Source organism: Cervus elaphus, chromosome 33 (assembly GCF_910594005.1).
Source record: "Cervus elaphus chromosome 33, mCerEla1.1, whole genome shotgun sequence".
NCBI lineage: Eukaryota > Metazoa > Chordata > Mammalia > Artiodactyla > Cervidae > Cervus > Cervus elaphus.
In genome coordinates this window covers 27745459-27765813 of record NC_057847.1, presented here as the reverse complement: position 1 = coordinate 27765813, position 20355 = coordinate 27745459, and the positions used below count along the sequence as shown (strand labels likewise).

The 20355-nt window shown below is 47.0% G+C and overlaps 2 protein-coding genes across 5 annotated transcripts in view; both read left to right on the top strand.

The window, feature by feature from the left end:
* The window catches only part of METAP1D (methionyl aminopeptidase type 1D, mitochondrial), a 71690-nt gene extending 61359 nt beyond the window's left edge, over window positions 1–10331 (top strand). Inside the window, exons 6-10 of one of the 2 annotated variants that reach the window (XR_006339464.1) lie at window positions 494–657; window positions 7301–7398; window positions 8137–8694; window positions 9589–9667; window positions 9797–9818. Coding sequence is in view for 1 of the 2 variants with exons in the window: in XM_043894479.1 (XP_043750414.1) it covers window positions 494–657; window positions 7301–7398; window positions 8647–8694; window positions 9589–9667; window positions 9797–9875 (468 nt within the window). In the remaining variant the exon portion in view is untranslated. Of the gene's footprint in view, window positions 1–493; window positions 658–7300; window positions 7399–8136; window positions 8695–9588; window positions 9668–9796 lie in introns of both variants that reach the window. The other variant, XM_043894479.1, reaches the window with a different exon arrangement.
* Window positions 10332–14002: 3671 nt separating this feature from the next.
* On the top strand, window positions 14003–19101 carry DLX1 (distal-less homeobox 1). Of its 3 annotated transcripts, none has more exons than XM_043894923.1 (4): window positions 14003–14311; window positions 14749–15427; window positions 16073–16272; window positions 17406–19101. In XM_043894923.1, exons 2-4 carry the CDS (start codon window positions 15115–15117, stop codon window positions 17658–17660), a joined length of 768 nt encoding a protein of 255 aa, XP_043750858.1. In that variant the 5' UTR covers window positions 14003–14311; window positions 14749–15114; the 3' UTR covers window positions 17661–19101. The 3 variants fall into 3 exon arrangements, with proteins under 3 accessions (XP_043750858.1, XP_043750857.1, XP_043750856.1); XM_043894922.1 differs by having other exon boundaries at window positions 14004–14311; window positions 15056–15427; XM_043894921.1 differs by having other exon boundaries at window positions 14004–14315.
* The last annotated feature ends 1254 nt before the right edge of the window (window positions 19102–20355 follow it).

Here is a 20355-nt window from a genome sequence, read left to right as displayed (position 1 = left end):
TCTTGGAACTGAATTCTTCTTCTGTCTGTTATAACACTGATACATCTATCTTATTTCTTGTTGTCATTATCTATCACTTCCAAGTGTGGGGCTGGTAAATAAAAGATAAGTATTTTTATGACACTTGAAGAAACTTTTCACTGTGTTAAATACTTCTGAATTCTCTAAACCTATTGTAGTAATCATGGGTCAATGTCTTTGGTCACTATTTTTGCATATATAATTTTGCCTCAGAAATAAAATGAGGACTCAAAATGTTAAAGAATATTGATAATCATAGTGCTGAAAGAGCCATGCTAGTCATGTATTTATTTAAACTTTTGTAATATCATTGTGTACCTTTTTCATGTTTCTGTAAGGTTATTTTTTGTAGGTAAACTTAGTAATTCCGGAAGGGTGAAACACATGAATCTACTAAATATATAAAGGAATGCACCGTAGGAGAATAGATTTTTAAACAAGGACATACTTGTACATTTCTGCCTGTGTTTAGGTTTACTACAATGGCTACCATGGAGACACCTCTGAGACATTTTTGGTGGGCAATGTGGATGAATGTGGTAAAAAGTTAGTGGAGGTTGCCAGGAGGTGTAGAGATGAAGCAATTGCGGCTTGCAGAGCGGGGGCTCCCTTCTCTGTCATTGGAAACACAATCAGGTAAGCCTTGCAGTGACAAATAAAGGGAGGGTTGGCAGATGGTACAAAGGTTACTGGTGGCTTGGTGTAAAGTTGATGACATGTTTTGTGATTTAGAACCATCATTTCAGTCTGATATCAGTATGTGAACTGCCAGGGTGCAGTGCTGTTCCCTGAGTTTAAAAAAAAGAAAGATTTCAAAAAAGTGAATTGTATCAGGTCAACAAAGAAACTTATAGAAGCAGCAAGCAATATTTATATGACTGCTTTAATTTTAGCTCAACGTGTTGGTCTGTAGTGTTCCTATATTCAAACTCATACCAAACATGGAAGAATAGCTAAGAAGAGGTAAGTATCTCAAATCTTGAATAGGAGACTGGAGAAAAGCTAGATTTTATAAAGGCATGAAGTGAAATTATTCCTGTGACAGAAAGATAAAAAGCATTAGCTCAAGCAAGGCTTACCTTTCAAATTAGTGCATTAGCAAACAGCCTGAAAGGGTGATCTTTTTTTTTGGTCTGGTTCATTTTTCCTGTAAACCACTGTTTACTTTCCACACAGCCTTCTGTGCTTGCTTTTTGAGAGTATGTGTATTTTCTGAATTCAAGACTTTTCTTTGTAATCTGTTACCTACTTTAGATCTCTTTTTTTTCCCCTAACTGTTTTGAAGTAGATGTGCAGGATATGTGTTTTCATTTAAAAGTAACATATTTTGTTAAAGATGGTTACACTGGTACCTTTTAAAGTACTGCTCTCATTAATATGAACCATTGAATACTTCCCATTTGTCTGAAGGACGGAAGGCTTAGTCACCTTGAAAAGATGCTGCCTTTTTTCTTCGTAAGCCTTCGAATACTTTAAGAAAAAAGGCAGTAAAATATCAGTTAAATGTATTTATGGCTTTAAAAATATTGTAACAGTGCCTGAATCAAACTTTAGTAAAATCTCTTTGGGTTATATCGGAGAAGCTTTTATTGAAGACTTTGAACAAAATTGTGTTTTTGACAGTTTTAAATTATAGGCTAACTAGCCTGGGAAAAAAGGATAGTGTCTCTCTGTTCTTTCATAGGAAATGTTGAATCAGACCCCTACTGGGAAAAGAAATTTAATGCATATCTCACTATCTTACTGTCCATGAATATAATAGAAATGAATTCAAAATGCAGTTTTATTTTTGCAAATGGGATGAGTCGATAGATGTACCTCATATTTTTGAACACCTAGGGTTCAACAAATTTACTGGTGGTGCTCTTGCATTTTAACAAAATTTATTCTTCAGTAGAAGGGGGCAGAGAACACTAGATTCTTATTCAAGCATTCTATCGAGCTCTGCATTCATGGCTGTGTCTAAAGGGCATGTCAGCCTTTGATTCTCTCTGAGAGGTAATTATCCTTTTCCTGTCACGGAACAACAAATGATAGCTAACTACAGAGGCACATTTGCAGTAGTCACATTCATCAACTGCAGAAAAAAAAAATTCAATTTAATTGTGAAACACAGCTGCACATGGGCTTTTGAGCATTTCTGTTGTTCTCCCTGTCTCGCTATTCCTCCCTCCAGATCTATTTTTTAAACTTTTTTTTTCTGTTTTTTTTTCCCCTTTTTTTGTCTCTTCTTCCATTTTTACTCTCTGTACTTTCTTGTTAAAGTAATTTTCCTTTGTGGCTCTCATTCTTTTTTCCCCATTGAAGGCTATGAATGTAGAAAATTATCACAATTACTCATATAATTGAGCCTCTTTGTAGCAAGTGCAACTCCAGTAGCCTTTCTCCATCATGAAAATGGTTTCATTATAGGGTTTTTCATATTCTCTGACACCATCTACACAGAGGAACAGGCGTGCAGATGAGACGTACTAGGAACAGGCTAGATCAGTAAGGTCACAGTAGGAATAATTAGCTCTGCTATGGAAAGAGCATCTAGGCCTTTTACTGCTACATAAATGTACTGTCCGTGGCTTTTAGTCACAAAAAAACTTACTAACAAATGGAGCTCCCGCCTACTACTTTGAAAAAAAGATTTGTATCAACACTACAATTTTCCATCATTAAGACTAATAACATAGAGCCTAGTATACATCAAGGGGAATAAAAAGAAAAATCTCACATTCAAGTGGCGGCTGGGTGCTGACCTTTGTTCCCTTTTTTTGTGTACGACTTAACTCTTTACAAAAAAGAGCCACACGCCACACCAACATGCAGGTGAACTCCAGCTAGTACTAGCAAAGCATAGCATTCAGTCGGAAAATCTGATAAATCTCCATGCAGGATAATGCATTTCATTACATATTCACTACATTAATTCTAGCTACATAAAAAAAAAAAAGAAGAAAAAGAAGAGTAAAATTGAAAGTGACATTGAATTTTAGCTATCTGGATGCAAAGGTCAGTTTTCGTAGAGAATGAATTTGCATGTACAAGCTCCTTTGAAAACCAGATCAGTGCCGACAACCGCACTTACAAAACTATGTGAAAAATAACATAGACAATGAACTTTTTCCGTTACTCTAATGCATTTCATTATTTAGATGGTTTGTGTCTGCCTCTGAGGAGGAAACTGGCCCTGAGTCTAACAAATATTTGTTCTAATGTGTTAAGGCAGTGTTTCTGGACATCTGTTATTTCGCCTTTTCTTATTCAGGCAAACTCTCAAGGGAGTAAATAAACAGTCTCCACCTTTAAGCCAGAAGTACTCTGAATCATTATAGACCAAAGGTTTACAAACATCTTTCAACTCAGCCTCGTTTAAGATATTCACCATCGTTTGCATAGCCTCTCGCTACTCTTTCAGTAGTATCATGTCAAAAACCTGGTGATCTTTATAGGAAATTTTGAAATTCTCTGAAACCTGAAGAATAGGATATCTCCGAAGAAGTATTGGCTAAAAGAGTTCTCTCTGTGCCCTTCTTTTTTATGAGGGATGTCTAGTGATCTTTAGGTTACAGCGTTATTATGCTCACTGTACCTCCATTTGTGTTAAAATATTTCTAAATCTGTATTTTTGTAATTATCCTTAGATGATATGAGCTGTACATATGAGAATACTGTGAATGTGTAGATTCATGCATCACAAATATGTGACAGTTCAATCAAAAATAATTTAAACTTATCCTTGTAAATGTCATGATGAAAGTATCAATGAATGGTTTTTAATGTTTAATTCATAAGTATATGTTTTGATATTAATTTAGAAGAATATAAAACAGATTTTTAAAAATAATCTCTTTCTATTAGATTATGCACATTTAAACAATAAGTGGCTCAGGCAAAATAAGTCATTTTAATGTCATCTGTGATGGATTTTTTCTTGACAGCTACTGTAAATTACAATTACACTGCTTCTCTCTGCACATGAAAGTAAGCATTGCAATAAATTATCTTTTATTTCAATCCATCATGTCTGCTTTTCAGAAACAGAAAACCTCAAATAAAAGTTCAGCACTATTGTAAGAAAAATACAGTAATTTGTGATCCAGTTTGAAACAAAAAAAAATGTACTCCTCTTTTGGAAAACAGTTGTTGGCTTTCAAAAATATTATTAATTGTACTTAAACATTCCTTTTCAATTAGAGGGAATCCTTGAATTTGTGCATTCCTGCATCCAAAGACTACTGCTTAAAATAAAAATCTGAAATAAATAAAGTAAAAATTCCATGACGTAGAAAATCAGGTGCCATTTGAGGTCCTTTAATTAGAGATGTGACCATTTGGAAATCAGTTCTGTTGATAGAATTCATGTAGAAATAGTAATAAAACTATTTCCATGTGCATTTTTATTCCTTTAGAAGAGTGTGTACTTAAAAATAGTACTCCTCTGCCCTCTTGGGGAATGTATTCTTAGTCATAAAATATAGTTTAAATGTATCAAGAATTTTAATTTATCTAGACAAAACTTTTATTGAGGAAAACTATCCCATGAAAGGGGATTCAATTAAGAGAACAGTCACAGGATGAAATTCCTTAAGAGAGATTTATCTTTTAACTCTAAACCACACCTGAAACATGAACTGTAACACGGAATAATTTTCAAGTAAGTTGATAAACTACTTTTACACATCTCTCTCCTCCTCCCCAAATATTCCATATGAAGGGCTTCAAATCCCAAATGTGCTCAGACTTAAATAAAGTGAGCTGCTGTCTTAGAGAGTTTTTAGTTAAAAAAATCAGAACAGAAGAGCTAATACTCAGAGAGTTCTTTTTAGCAGATTTCAACAAAAAGAAGGCAGATTTCATCTGTGTAATATACAAGGCAAGAAGACCTTCATGCTCAGAAATAGGTCACAACCCGTGATGGCTGGTGTTAAGGAGCAACTGTATGCTTTGTGGGCACCCCTGCCCGCCCAACACTTCCACTTTCCCCAACACACTAGTCAGAAGCCTGCATGCTCCACTTTCCTGTGCCATAACTAGGGTTTCTAGTACTTGATTTCACTTTAGAGCAGACATTTGCACCTATAGATCACTTGGATTGTCTCCATGAAGTTAGATTTAAGTCTTAGAATCATGTAAATTAATCTTGGGCTTCCCTTATATTCCAAAATAGAAGAACAGTACACAGTAGAATAGGAGAAGGGGCATGCTTTTCATCAGTAATTAGAAACATTAATGAGATTTTATTCCATTCAGTCCCAGAAAGTATGTGTTAAAACAGCTAACTACCAATCCAAAAGGAAAATACCCTAAAAAGCAGACAGGAGTTTTTATCTAGTTCCTGAGAATCAACCATTGAGACAGGTACTCGACCAAGGAACTGAGGGAAATTTGTTCTGATCTTTTCCTCTTTCCACACAGCTGTGAAATCCTGTGACCTTTGCATCCATGACACATATATTCTATGATCCTCCTATAACCAAAAGTTTCAGCAGGATCCAGGCAGTAAATTGTTGTAGAATGCACTTAGATATCTTTAGCCACCTAGTAATTGCACAGCTTCTTTTATGAAGAGGAATGAGAGATATGAGGGGGGAGGGACCCCAAGTGTTTTTTCATAGTGGGCTTTCTTCCTGTCCTCTCATCAGAAATTAAAATGAAGATTGCCACTGTAACACACATTCACAATGTAGCTATGATGCTTGCCAATCAGTTAGAGCCTTAAAAATAGTTCGTTTTTTTTTTGTTTTTTTTTAAGAAAAGAAAATAGAAGAACAGTATATAATGAATCCTCTTAGAATTATTAAGGTTTGTTGGGACATAGCTATAATGGGTAGATGGGTAGATAAGACCTATTCTTACTGAAAAAAAAAAAAAAATCTAGATCAGCATATCTTACTGAATAATCTCTCTTCCAGCCTCTATCTACTCTCCATCCTAAGTTTTTATGCAGGAATTGTGTGGTACAAATAGAAACAACTTGGAAAAGTTGTTATACCTCCTGTCCAGAGTGAAAAGACACACAGAAATAAGTATAACCATAAAGAACAAATTAAGAGATAAAAGCATTCACTTACCGTTCCTCTCCTCAACACATGTATAGCTCACCTATTTCTGTTACATGGAAATTAAATCTGAATGAGAGACTGCCCATCTGATATTTATGGTGACATCCTGGCCTAAGTGAAGACATTTTACAGGTCTGGAGATGAAGGTTAAAAATGTCTAGAGAAAAGTATTTTGACAGGAATGCTCATAAAGATGCTGACTAAATGCCTTTGAGTTTGTGGTAAACCAAACCAAAGGGCTGCTGAAAACTAGCTTGGGATCCAAGAACTTTGGTTTGGTTAAGAATTTAAATAGTAGTCCTATAAATCCCAATCCATTATTATGGTTAGGGTTAAGGCACTTTGCTCTTCATCCGCATGAAAATATAAATTGTTCATGGTATGTACATTCTTGTCTTTCTGGTGCTCCCAGAAATGAACATGTCCACCTGATTTCAAAAACAACTTCTTAATCTTGTAGGTGAAGATTTTAGGGTTGGATTCTAAGATTTCACTTACATGGAATAAATGGAATCCAAAAGATTTGCATGTAGAAGTAACTAATGTAGCATTAAGAATTAGGAATCACAATACTAGCTTCTTCTAAGCATCATAGCAATTAAAAAGCATCTTTTATGATTTCTGTTAATGGTATAGGTCTTCAGTAGAAATCTCAAATAATCACAAAGTTTTGGAGTGCTTCAAGAATATTGACAAAGCAGATGTGACCTTTTGTATAAATGTGTCCGTAAAATGTTTGATGTTCTGAAATAGACCAGAATAAGCAATTATAGAAGTCACATTTCAGATCGTAAATTTTTTTTGTTTGGTTCCAAGTCAGTAATAATTTGTACAGTCTTTTAGTGAAACTCCATACAAATCAGGCAGGTTTGTATGACCTGCATTACCTGCACATACATCTTGGTTATATTGCACTGTATATGTGTGTGCATACTCATTGTCTAAAAGTGACCTTGTTTGAGTGCTGTACTAAAGTAATTGAAGCAAACTATTGTGTTAGCTACATATCTTTTTTCTTCATGTATCCAAAGGGAGTTGTTGCAAGCTGTGACAAAATATAAAATTTTTCCAGAATAATGAAAACAAATTGTTACCATATGACTCTAAATAGAACTGATTTTTTTTTTTTCTTTTTCAGAGAATACTTTGAAGGGACTTTGTCTTATCTATATATGCACTTAAAATGATCCAATTTAATTTAGTATTTTGTTTGGTCACTTTTAAAGCCAGATAACTCATCAGAATGGTTTGCAAGTCTGTCCACATTTTGTGGGACATGGGATAGGATCTTACTTTCATGGACATCCAGAAATTTGGCATCATGGTAAGAAAGTTAGTTTGGGAGCTGCTTATTGAAAGGAATCAAGATAAAGCAGTTTTGCTCCTGAATCTCTTGCTGGAACTTGGAATTCACATTGTCATCCTTCCCTATGAGGGTGTGTGTGTGTTGGGGGGGTGGTCCTATTTAATCCTAACCAGCATGTTACTATGTTACTGAATTAGAGCCCAGCCATTTCAATCCCCAAATAAGGTTTGTTTTGCTTTTTGTCTTCTGAAGGGTGATGGCTGGAAGGCGCAAGGGATATTTGTCTAGAAAAAGTTACTGAAAACAAAACACCACTGCATCAATGTCCCAGCAGCATGCACATATGACTGTTTTCTGTTTTTCTTTTTCTACCCCCTTCTCTAACTGCTGACTGTTGTGGTTAAACTTCATTACATCCTACACAGCGTTGACAGCTGATGTATTTAGCAGCATGTACTCTTTAGTGATTCCTAGATTATACCCAGAGTCTCCCGTTTTTTCACTGCCTGGATGTTCTCCCTACAGTGAGAAGGCAAGGGTGGGCCAGAAGAGGTGGGGGACTTGGGTTAGGCTATGAAGCAGTTCTGTGGAGTGTCCCCAAGAGGCATGCATACCTGGACAAGCACCAAAAGAAAGTTGATCCTGGCGCTTTGACCTGTGTCCTTCGGGGTGGGAACAGCCCCGTAGAGGAACTACTAGCTGGAATCCACCCCCTGAAAGATCCCTAGACACTCAGCAGGTCAGAACTTCCTTTAGGCCAAAGAACTTCACCTGAGGCAGCTGTAAGAGGCCCAGGCTGGAGTGCAGAAAGGGCCTCTCAGGTGAGTGCCCCCCCAGTGCCAAGCCCTGGAAGTATTTCAGGTCACCCCTGTTCTTCCCTCCTACCAACCTGCCTTCCCTTTGTCTCAGTTCCCAAGATGTCTTCCCCTTTCCGTTGGGAGGTGGGAGCCAGCAAACCTCAGAGCAAGTGGCCACAGCAAGGGGACAGTGGAGAGGGGAGCCCAAAATGTGTCTCAAGCACCTGGGCTGCTCAGCCTTGGTGCACCCTTCCTAGGGGCCCTGACCCCAAGCTCAGAAAATGCAGAGGCTGAGGGCTAAATCCCAGGCTTAATCCCTGGGTAGCCACCACTCAAGATTCTAGAACCTCTTCCTAAAAGAAAAATAAAATGACCACTTTTTTGTGCAGCCTAACCCTTCTAATCCCATTTCTCTCTGTTCTCTCCATATCCCATCCCCATGCCCCACACTCGTATTTTTGTCTTACAGCGAATGACAGTGATCTACTCATGGAGGAGGGCATGGCGTTCACCATAGGTTAGTGCTAAGTTCCTCTTCAGAGAGCAGGGGCTCCCTGGCGCAGTGCAGCCGCGCTGGCCTAGGCCAGGCAGTCCGGTGAAGGACTAATAAAGCCAATCAGTGTAATGAAATAATTCAGATGCATAGTAAATCTGATTAAATAATATCCTCTAGCCCCATCTTCCTAAATCAGATACTTACCGACACATTTAGGAGACGGCAGCCGTCCAACCTTTAATTCTGTTACCAACATAATGTGGTGTTTGGTTTTTTGTGTTGCTTTTTTGTGGGTTTTTTTTTTCTTCTTTCATTAACACCCAGTAACTAGAGGCGATTATGTCCCTTGCTCCCTGTCAGCAAGTGGCATATACTCTCTGTTGACCCATTCCTGGCTGATCATGTGATTGGTGTCACCACCAAATTCCAATCACCTAAAGCCCCGAAGGCATCATATTTCTGACTGTGGGGCTTAATGGAGAAGCAATTAGAGTGAAATAAGAAAATTGTTATTTGCTGATTAATGAACATTTTGAGCATGTTTTAAAAATTCAAATATTTTAAAAAACCGACTGATATTTATAAGAGGGACTGGTGTTTGGGTGGTTATTATCCACAGGGTCCTAATTAAGTCTTGATTAAAATGCCCTTTTTTCTCTAAAAAAATTACGAACTAGGCAACTTCATACATTTTTGAATGCCATAGCGTTTCCTCTTCCTACTGTTCAGTTTGTAGCATACTATGTAAGCAACATCAATTATCAGTGCTTGCGAGATGACAACATGAACTCGTGGGGGGAAGCACTGGGAGGGAGGGGGGAGAACCTTCTTATTCTTTTTTTAAAATAATCAGTCAAAACAATGTTTGACAAGAATCTGATTAGATCACTGCAGTAAATATTTTCCTTCTTACAGAGCCAATTGTAACCGAGGGATCCCCTGAATTTAAAGTACTGGAGGACTCATGGACTGTGGTCTCCGTGGACAATCAAAGGTGCTTGCTTTCTGCCCGGTTGCTTTTAAATTGTATTGGAAGGGCAGGTTCGTCCCACGGCGCGGGCGAGCTGCTGATCCCTGCCCCGCCGGCGCTTGAGCTCGCTCATCTCTGTCTTGTGTGTTTCAGGTCTGCCCAATTCGAGCACACAGTTCTCATCACGTCGAGGGGCGCGCAGATCCTGACCAAACTGCCCCACGAGGCCTGAGGAGCAACACGAAGGTCGCAAGAGACCCGGGGCCCTTTTTCTAAAATTGCTGAAATCCAGCTGGAGAACTTTTAGAAGAAACTGGCTAACGGCAGGCCCTAGAGTAACCTACCTAGCACCTAGCAGCGCCGGCTAGGGAAAATGCGGTAGGGCTTGGGAGCCGTTCCGAACACAAATCTGAAGCCCCGAAGTGGCCGTGCGCTTTCGGAGAGACGGTTCCTGGAGCCAGTCTCTCTTTCCCAGCGCGGGAAACGCATCTGGAGAGGAATGGGGACGCCCTCATTTGGAAGACTAGGAAGTCTTAGCAATGCATACTTTCCCCTTTCCCTAGCCTTGATTCTGCCCGAATAGAAAGCATTCACTCCTTAAAACCACTGTGTCTTACGGTTAATTTTTGAGTCTCTGAACTTTTCACTCTCGCGCGCAGGAATAAAAACCCGAGCCTAGCTGTTAGGATTTTTTTTTTTTCTTTTTTTTTGGTCTCTTTTTCCGCCCCCCTTGTGGGTTCCACATTGGCCGCCCCGAGGGCGCTGGCGGGGCCAGCTGCCCCTCAGCCCTTCCGGTTCTTTCCCCTTCATAGCTGCTTTGCGATGAAAAGATTAGCCGGCGAATGGAGGAGTTAGTTACAAACATTTCCTTGCCTCTAGACCAAGGGCCTGGGGTTATCAGTCCAAAAACTTGCCTTTTCTGGTCCCCTGTGGTTCCTTCTCCCTGCCCTCAAACTGCTCCGTGGGGCCATCCCAAAGGTTACTTTTGAGAGACCCTCTCACCAACATACAGAGGCAAGCTAAGGATTTTTCTGCTCTGGGAGTTGGAGCATCAGCCCCACCTGCCCAGATGTGAGCAGTGTCAGGCGGGTATCCTCCCTAAATTGATCTCTCCCAACACTGGCTTTCTTCAGACCGGCACTAATGCACTGGAGACCCAGCACATCCCTTCCAGAGGAGACACGGGTATTTTCGAGGGCAAGGGCCTAGTCAGTTAGTCAGGATTAGAGCTGATGAGTTTAATTCAGCCTGCCAGCAGCTCCTCCTGCTTTAGAAGCGCGAAATCCAAGGGTCCACACTCTGAGTCTCCCAAGGCTCATCCCCATCCTGGGTACTCTGTCTTCCCTCACCCGAGCTCCTGGGGACCTCTTCACACCTGGGCTCAGAGGTGGAGAGGGTTGGATTTCTAGCAAGCCACGTACAAAGTAGTGTCCCCCTGGCCATGATTTTGGGGTGTTCCACCGGTCAGTGGTTGTTTCTACTGAAACAGGTTATACAAAGCTGCCATCCACTAAATATAGATTGGGCTCAGCTCCAGAGCACCAAGGAAATGTGGACACCTGTCACTGCCATGACAGGTGGCCTCTGTGATAGGACTGGAGAGCCAGTTCATCTTCGTGACCCTCAAGAGTGTGGGGAAAGTCATAGGAAACTGAGGCCAATGAGCAAGCTTGGAAAAGTGACTAGTTTGAGCTTTTCCCTGAATTTGGGATTCTCTTGGGCTTTCTTCCTCTCATCCAGGCAGAACTTGGACAGAGGTAATTCCAATTCTAGCAGATCTGAGAGCTGGAAAAGATGAGGGAGGGGTTGAAGATTTACAGGATCCACGGAGAAACTTTAGGGGTGCTGAAGATTTAGCCAAGCAAAGGCCTAGAGACTGAGGCTGCTGTCCCCAGAACAACTCGAATTTTCTAGAAAGGAATAAGACCCAGATCACCTTAGGAGAGTTCTGCCAGAGATTGATTTCACTTCTTTCCTAGATTAGGCAGATTGCAATGAGTAGCCAATATCTTATCCACAGATCCATTTACCCCAAGATTCCCCAAGAATAATTTCATTAGGAATACAGAATTTTACCAGCCACTGGGATAACTCGCTGCTTATGCAGTAGTTTTTCCGAGGTGGAGGTATTTGTGGGACAGATTTATAATCCTACTTATTAAAGTGAGTAAAGTTTAACTATTATACATATGTATGCATATATACTAGCACCAGCCAATAGTCAGCAGCTCTGTAGGAAACAAACTTGAATTAGATCGAATTCCATTAAACACGCTTTGAAGTTGAAGTTAAGAAGCAGATTTTAGAATACCTTGTCCAAGCCCCCACCCTCAACTCCGACAACTAAACTGGCCCCAAACCTCACCCCGGGTTGCAGGGTTTCCAGCCATGCGTGACTACTGCTAACACCACCAGGCGCCTGGTCCGTGGAGTCTCCAATAGGTTCTACTCGGAATCCGGGGCGCTCAGGATAAATGGGAGAGTTTTGTTTCCTCTCCGAGATGGGACAGGCCAAGATCTAAGCAAAGCGGCGTTTCAGAACAGGTGTCGCCTCCGCGGTGGGGGTTGGAAGGGAGACACCCTGGGCTCTTAGGCGTAAGATCACACACTGAGCAGCTAGTCAAGGCCAGGCGTCTCGGAGCCCGAGGGCCCGGGTTCAGTCACCCTCCCCCGAACCTGCTTCTCTGGGGCTAAGAAATAATTCCGGAGTGTAGACACTCCTTCGCCCAGATATAATCAATTTTTAAAAATAAGCCAGGCTCTGAAACCGTTTCCCGTGCGGGTCCTTTGTTCCCCGAATCCAACCCGGTCCCCTGCGCTGCGACACTTGGATCCCTCCTCCAGATGTGAACCAGACAGCCCTAGAGACCGTCGCGACCTGCGGCCGCCTCTCTCCCCTTCCCCCACCCTTCAGTTCTCTGGAAGAAGCTGGCCCGGGGCAGCCCAGCCGTCGGGTTTCCTCGCCCGTTGCCCCGAGTACCGGGAATCGCCAGCCCTGCTTCCCTCCTTCCCAATCCCGACCTCGCGCCAGCCGCGGAGATCACTTACGTGGGCAGGGCCCGCGAGGCGCGCGGGAGACAAGGGGCCAGGGCGGCATCCGCTGCTGTGCAGGGCGTACCTCACTCCACACCCCAAAACAGGCACTAGGAAAGAGCAATTAAAATCACAAGTGCAACACGGAAATCAAGAGGAGTGTAACGGCTCCGGGAGTTGTCTGGTGGCGGAGTCATTAGCTGGTTGTTGCTACAAAGCCTCGCCGTGTGCTTCGATGATTAAGGGGGAAGGGGGGGGGAAGTAAGAAAGAAAAAGAAAGAAAAATAATTTTAAACGCTGGCAAACCCGTTATTGGTTTGGAGGATTGGTTGTTTTGTTTTGCTTGGCTTTTGTTTTTCTTTTTGCTGCAACCACGCTGCCTGAAATATCTCTACCCCCAACATCGTACCCTTAAACCAAAGGAGAGGAATTCCGCGGGCAGCAGCTGCTGCTACAGAAGTTAAAAAAGAGAAGCCCCTTCCGCTAATATCTGTAACGACAGCACCGATGTAATTTGTTTTGAATGTTCATTTTTATTGGTGTTCCCTCTGCCAAAATGTGCTTGATTACAGAGGTTTGTCCTGTGATCATTGCGCACTCTAGACAGGGGAAGGTGCATCGGCGAAGGTTCAGCTCAGGCCAGATCAAATCCCGGGCTGTTTAACGCTGAAAGGCTGCATGTTGCTATTAGTGTTAAATATATGGCTAATTATGCGTATGAAAATTAAACATCAGTGTTATGCTAATGGGGCGCCTTCAGCTGCGGATCCGAGCACTTGAGACTACCATTTAATCAAATGAATCAGTAACTAATACATCTGCACGTGTGAACTTTCACAAGATCATTTCCCCGTTCCCGTCACACCGCTAAATTATGAAAGAAATAATTATCAACACTTTCTAATTACCTAACAAAGTAATTTGGGATTCACCGTGGGGTTGGCGGGATAGGAAACCAACAGCCCCTTCGCAGCCAGCGTGGTGCGCGCCACGCCTCACGGGGGGTGGTGGCTGTGTGGTGGTGGCTGCGGGGTGGGGTGGGGGGGGCAGCTTTTGTGGGCTTTTCTGTACCTAGCGCTCCAGAAGATAGAAGGCGCCTTGGCAGCTTTTGCCCCCACTAGCCCTGCCCTGGGCTCGGTGGCGCCCGCTTTGACCCTGGAGATGAGAATCCTGGGCGACCATGAGAGACGTGTCCACCGAGAGACACGCGAGCCTACGACTGGCCTGGTTTTGCCGCGGGTTTTGGTGTCTCTCAGGATTCCTGCACCTCGGGTACTATCGCCAGACCCCAGGAGGCCGGAAAATGACCACCCGGCACCCGCGGCTCAAGCCGAACGGAGCCCGCCAGCTCCTAGGCTTCACTCTGCCGCGCCCTCGGGGCGAGTGAGCCGGGGCGCTCCGCGCAGAGGGAATGCAGAGGGAGGGGGAGGCGGAGGAAGGCTGGGAGGGAAAGAGGGGGTGGGTGTTGCGGGGAGGGGGGCGGTGCGGCAGCCTTTCCTGGGAGGAGAAGTGCGGGTTCCTGGCTCTCTGCTCGCACTGTTTTAATCAGACCGGTGCAGCCTCGAGCTGGAGTAGCCAGCTTGGCCTGGAGCAATGCGAGCGGGCCCCAGAGAGCGGCGGCGGCGCGGCGGCCGAGTGAGTGAGTTCGCCCGGAGGGCCCCAAACCCGCCCCCAGGGATGTGGCAGAGGGGACCCAGGCCAGGGAGGCGCGGCCAGGAGAGCGCTGCGTTAGGCACAAGACTCTCCGGAGGATAGCGCTCTGTTGCCCTCCTCCAGCGCCCGGACTGCGCGACTCAGCGTACGGGAGGCCGTGGCCGGGCTCCAGAGACGCCCTAGTTCTGCACCGGACGAGTAGCGATGGTTAGAAGAAGAGGTGCCCTGGGCCCCGGTGTTGGGGGCGGGCGGAGGGTGGGGACTGTAGGAGGTGGTGGGCGGCGGTGCCAACACGCTAGTTGGTTCCTGGGAAGCAAAGCGCGCCGGAGAGACGGGAGGCTGAAGAGCCGCGGGCCGCGGAGGGCCCCACGCGGGCGCCGCAGCCCATTGTGCGCCTCACGCTGCGCGCTCTGTTGCAGAGGAGGCCCGGCCTGGAAGTGTGGATGCGTCTCTCCGGAGGCCCGGCAGCCTCGCCCGCTCTAGTCCAGCGGAGCCGGAGCGCCTCGGACCAATCCCCGGTGATTATGCAAGACAGCGGACCAATCAGCTCCGCCAGCTCATGAATATTTATGACCTTGGCTGAGTCAAAGCTTTGAAGCGAGTTTGGGGAGCTCGGCAGCATCATGCTTAGACTTTTCAAAGAGACAAACTCCATTTTCTTATGAATGGAAAGTGAAAACCCCTGTTCCGCTTAAATTGGGTTCCTTCTTGTCCTGAGAAACACAGAGACCCCCAAAAGGGAAGCAGAGGAGAGAGAGACCCACACCCAGACCCCGCGAGAAGAGATGACCATGACCACCATGCCAGAAAGTCTCAACAGCCCCGTGTCGGGCAAGGCGGTGTTTATGGAGTTTGGGCCGCCCAACCAGCAAATGTCTCCTTCTCCCATGTCCCACGGGCACTACTCCATGCACTGTTTACACTCGGCGGGCCATTCGCAGCCCGACGGCGCTTACAGCTCGGCCTCGTCCTTCTCCCGACCGCTGGGCTACCCCTACGTCAACTCGGTCAGCAGCCACGCGTCCAGCCCCTACATCAGTTCGGTGCAGTCCTACCCGGGCAGCGCCAGCCTCACCCAGAGCCGCCTGGAGGACCCAGGTACGTGCGCCTGCCAGGGAGAGGAAGAGGTACGGAGGGAGGGGGGGGGGGGGGCGGGAGGGGGAAAGGGGGGAGAGCAGAGGAGGGGAGAGAGGTGGGATGGGGGTGGGGAGGGCGCCGGAGCAGTGAAAGGTTTCGGGTATCAATCTCTGCATCCCTGTCATAGGAAAGAAATTAAAAAAATATATATCCACCCAATTTGCAACTATCCAGCAAAGGATAAATCCAAGAGCGTCCCCTGGCATTGGCTGGGCCTCTGGGCGGCTCCGTGCGCCAAGCACACAATGCCCTGCTGGAAAACAGAAACCCACATGTGCACGTATTAGTCTCGGTAATTATTTATTGCGTAGCGCTATAAACAATGTATGCAATTAAGGGTAATTAAACCTCAACTACCGCCTGCAAAAATAGCAAACTTTCCCTGCAAAGGCAGGAGCTGCGCGCCTGCCAACTGCCCCAGTCCGCCTGCAGCGCCCGGGGTCGGGCCCTTTGGACTTGGCCGGACCCTTCCCCGGCTTTCGGAGCTTCTTGAGTGATCTCCCTCCTGCTCCTTCCTCTGTCACCCCTCTGAGGTTGCTCTCGGCTCCCCACACTCAAGGCAGTCCCTCGCCTTAACAACGGCCCCCACTTCTGCTGTCCCTCCAGGGGCTGACTCGGAGAAGAGCACGGTGGTGGAAGGCGGTGAAGTGCGCTTCAATGGCAAGGGGAAAAAGATTCGCAAACCCAGGACGATTTATTCCAGTTTGCAGTTGCAGGCTTTGAACCGGAGGTTCCAGCAAACTCAGTACCTAGCTCTGCCCGAGAGGGCGGAGCTCGCGGCCTCTTTGGGACTCACGCAGACGCAGGTACCTCGCCGCTGCCCCACCGTGGCGCCGTGCAGGCTTCCCGCGGCCCACCTGCCCCCTGGAGCTTCATTTCTTGCTCTCTGGGCCTCGGGGGTCTGTATGCGTGTGTGTTTGTGTGTCCTGTCCCTCGCTCTCACAACATCTCTCCTTCCTCCCTAGTTTTCTCTGCCCTGGCTCTGTTGCTGCATTCTGTACTCCGCGCTGCCAGCCGCGCGGCCCTCCGTCCCTGGACAATCTGATTAGGGGCGCAAGAAGGATTTCCCTAGGCGTTTTGTTTGGGGACTCTGAGGTCACACGTGCCCGAACAACTGGAACAATAGACTCGGGGGTTAATCCCTTCTTTGCCTTTAAAGTGTATGACTAATCACTCGGGGCCTGGGCCCAAGCCTCTGTCTCCCTCCCCGAGTTTGGTTGGGGGTGGGGGGAGATCCTTTCCTCCGCCCTCTCACCTACCAAGTCCCAGAGCCTGGAAGAGAAACGGACCCTTCCTTCCCTGTTTTCTCTAAGATTCTGGGGACCCCTTGGACGTTCTGATCACGACTGCCGCGGGTTTCCAACGTCCAGGCCGGGATTAGGAGCAGAGCTGGGAGATGCTAACTAAGGAAAGGTTGATTTGAGTCCAAACGAAAAGTTTAACAAAACCCGGTGGCCTCCTCAGTCAGCCCGCAGCTCACTCAAGGGCAGAGATGATGAAGCAAAGAGAAGGCGGGTCTCATTGCAAATAAATTTCCTCCACTTCTTTTCTCCACTCTTTTATTGATGTTCACACTGGAATTGAAGGCTCTGTGTTTTGTGGGCTCTGTGTCTTACCCAGACGATTGCCGGCCTCGGGCTGAAGGCCTGGATCCGGGCGCCGCTCACCACCACGCCCCCTGGCTCTCAGAGAGCCGCTCCAGCCGGCCTCCCGGGCGGGCGGTGAGGCCTCCCAGCCTTTGGTTCTTAGGCGGGAAGGACGACGTGTTTGCTTCTCCAGCAGGGAGCCTCCGGGTTGCGCTGAGCAGGGGGCCGGTGTGTGAGTGTGGGGGCTAGTATCCTCATATCCTTTCACAATGTCTCACGGCTCCCTTATCTCCCCAGAACCAAGGTAGGCACAGTGGACCTAGACCGAGTCACGTTGTTGTCCGCTCTTGCAGGTCAAGATCTGGTTCCAGAACAAGCGCTCCAAGTTCAAGAAGCTGATGAAGCAGGGCGGGGCGGCTCTGGAGGGTAGCGCGCTGGCCAACGGCCGGGCCCTGTCTGCCGGTTCCCCGCCGGTGCCGCCCGGCTGGAACCCCAACTCCTCTTCCGGGAAGGGCTCGGGCGGCAGCGCGGGCTCCTACATCCCCAGTTACACGTCGTGGTACCCCTCGGCGCACCAAGAAGCTCTGCAGCAACCCCAACTCATGTGAGGTGGCGCGCCCGCACCCGCCCGCCGCCTTCCAGTCTCCCACGGCCCGGGCCCCTCCCGCCTCCCGGTCCATCCACCCTGTCCGCGTGCCCTGGGTCTGGAGGAGAAGGGCCCAGAGGGGAAGAAGAAGGAACAGTGAAGGCAGGACGCCCGCCGCCTCCTCGGAGTCTCGCGCGCTCTGGCCCGGCGACTTCCCCGGTGCCCACGCCCGACCTCGGCCGCGCAGTGACAGCAGAAAGCGGCCTGGAAGCGCAGGTACAGCGGTCCGAGCCAGCGGGCAAGGCAGCCAGAGCCCGCCGGACCCGACCGCCGACCCTCAGCTGTGTGGGGCTATCAGGAAAACAAAACCATGTAGAAAAAGCAAAAGCTCTTTTCTGTCCTGTCCGTCTCTTGTCTCCTTTCGCTCTGTATCTGTGCGCTGACGAAGTCGAGATTCTCGTCCGTCCGCTGTCCTAGTTCGTCGGCCTCTGAAACAAGTCATCAGGTCGGAGGAGGCTTGGTCCACCGGGCCACCCAGTTCCGGATACTGGATCGTTTTGTCTTTTCGGACCTTTTCCTGGGCCTGCCTAACCATCGGCGTGGCTCGTTCAGGCATTGGGGGAAATGAGGGGAGGGGGTTTTTATTTATTGAGAAATGGACTTCTCCTGAGGCTGAAGGAAGGTTCGGCCCATTCACGATTTTGCGGGGCGCGAGGAGAGCAGGGTCCAAACGTACCCATTCCTTTAAACGCACTCGGAAAAACGAATGAGGAGGACCTGGTGATTTTTAACTTATACAGTAACTTTTGTACTTCGCTGGTATGGAGAGGTTGGAGCCGAATGATTTGCATTTTTTACATGTCCCTTATTATTTTAAAAAAAGAAGAAAATAGAGAAAGAAATGAAGCCAACAAAATTTCCTCATCTCGAGAAGAACGTTTGATCACTTTACCTGGTTAAGGAGAAAGATCCTAATTCTTTCCTTGTGGGGAGAGAGAGCATGCGAACTGATGGGCAGGGAGAGAAAAAAAACAGGCAGGGTGCGCCAATGCCCTAATGCCAGGGGTAAAGTAAGATGAAAGCAGCTTTACAACAATCCCCAGAGGCTCGACCACAGAGCACCACCTTGAATGCACAGTCTCTGGTGCAGGATCTATTTGCTGTACATATTATTATTGTTATTATTATTGTTCTGTAAACATGTTGCACAAACTTAGCTTTTTTCCGTTCTGTTGTGTGTGGCTGTAAAACCCAATGCTTTGTGAAATGAGAATCTTGACATTTTACTTGTGAAATTTGGAAAATGTGATCAATTGAAATCAACCGTGTTTTGTGTTCTCTATGTCAAAGTTTAGTTTTATATTGAGAATGTTAACTTATTGCTTTGTACCTGGGGGGGAAAGAACTTTGTAAATAAGTTATAAAGTTTCTTTGAGACAGTAAATTTATGGTTTCAAGAAAGAGTTGGCTGTCTGGTGTGCTGTGTGAGGGGGTGCTGGGGCCCCACCAGCAGGCTCCCACCTCTGGGGACAGAGAAGCCAGGGGCAGCCCCTCCTGGCTCCAGGCATAGCAGGATAACAGCAGAGGCCTGTGAAGCCCCTGCTAGAACCATTCCTCAAGCTGAGCTCCTGCCCATCAAGGGTCTGACCCCCGCTTGAGTGAGAGGGTAGTGGCAAGTGTCCCTCGGAAGGGGAATCAGGAAGAGGTGCGGCCTGGCAGAGCCAGGGCTCAGGAACCAAAGGGACTGCGAAGGCCGTCTGAGGTGAGATGGAAGCAGAGCTCACAAGTAGCCACCCTGTGAGACGTGTGTGTCCCCTGTGCCCAGCCACCCCGTGAGGCCTGGAAGCCTGAAAGTAGAGACACCCTTTGCCCCTTGCCTCTGCCGGGATCTGACCTCCCGGCTTTTTCTGGCCCGTAGGGCGCTGGATCCCGACGCAGAAAAGAGGAGGCCAGATGCCCGGAAAGGGGCCGGAAGGACACGTCTGTCAGGCTACCCCCCAATCAATCAGCAAGCTCCGGGGGACAGTCCCAAGGCGCCACTGGGCCCCTCCAGAGCCACTCCCACCCAGGCCCATCCAAAACGAGAGGCCCCTGCCTGCCTAATGACCCCAGGCTTTTCTCTGACTAGGAGGTGCTGAGGTGCTGAGGGAGGGGCAGGTGGGCTCCGCTGACTCATTGGAACCTGAGAGCTTCTCAAGTCAAACCCCTATCCCACCACCATCCCCAAAGTCCCAAGGCCAGGCGATTAAGGGGCACCTCCAGTGACCATTTTGATCAGTTCACTCCAGAAGAAGGTGGGCTCTGAGCCGCTAATATCAGTTTGGCACCCTTCTCCTGGGCCTCAGACCAACCTCAGCCCCAGACCCCACAGCGAGCTGAAAGAGCTCAGGAAAGCTGCGGGCCCGACGGGCTGCTTTGAAGGATTCCCGCTTCCCTCAAACTCGCCCTTCGACTTGCTTCCCGCGGGGGCTGGCCCTCTGCCTTTGGGGGGCCTTTGCAGCACGCGGTGGGGAGCAGAGAGGAAGGCAGTGATCTGTGTTGTGACAAGCACCCATTTTTCAATTGGTGCTGGTGAAAGATCAGAGACGCCAGGCTTTCCGACGCCCTTTAGGAGAGGGAGGGGAAGTTGGGGGGGTGGTTAGTGATGGAGGGAGCAGGGAGGTAGTAGGGGATGGAGCCCGTTACCTCGAGGCTCCTTCAGGGCCTGAGATTGGAGC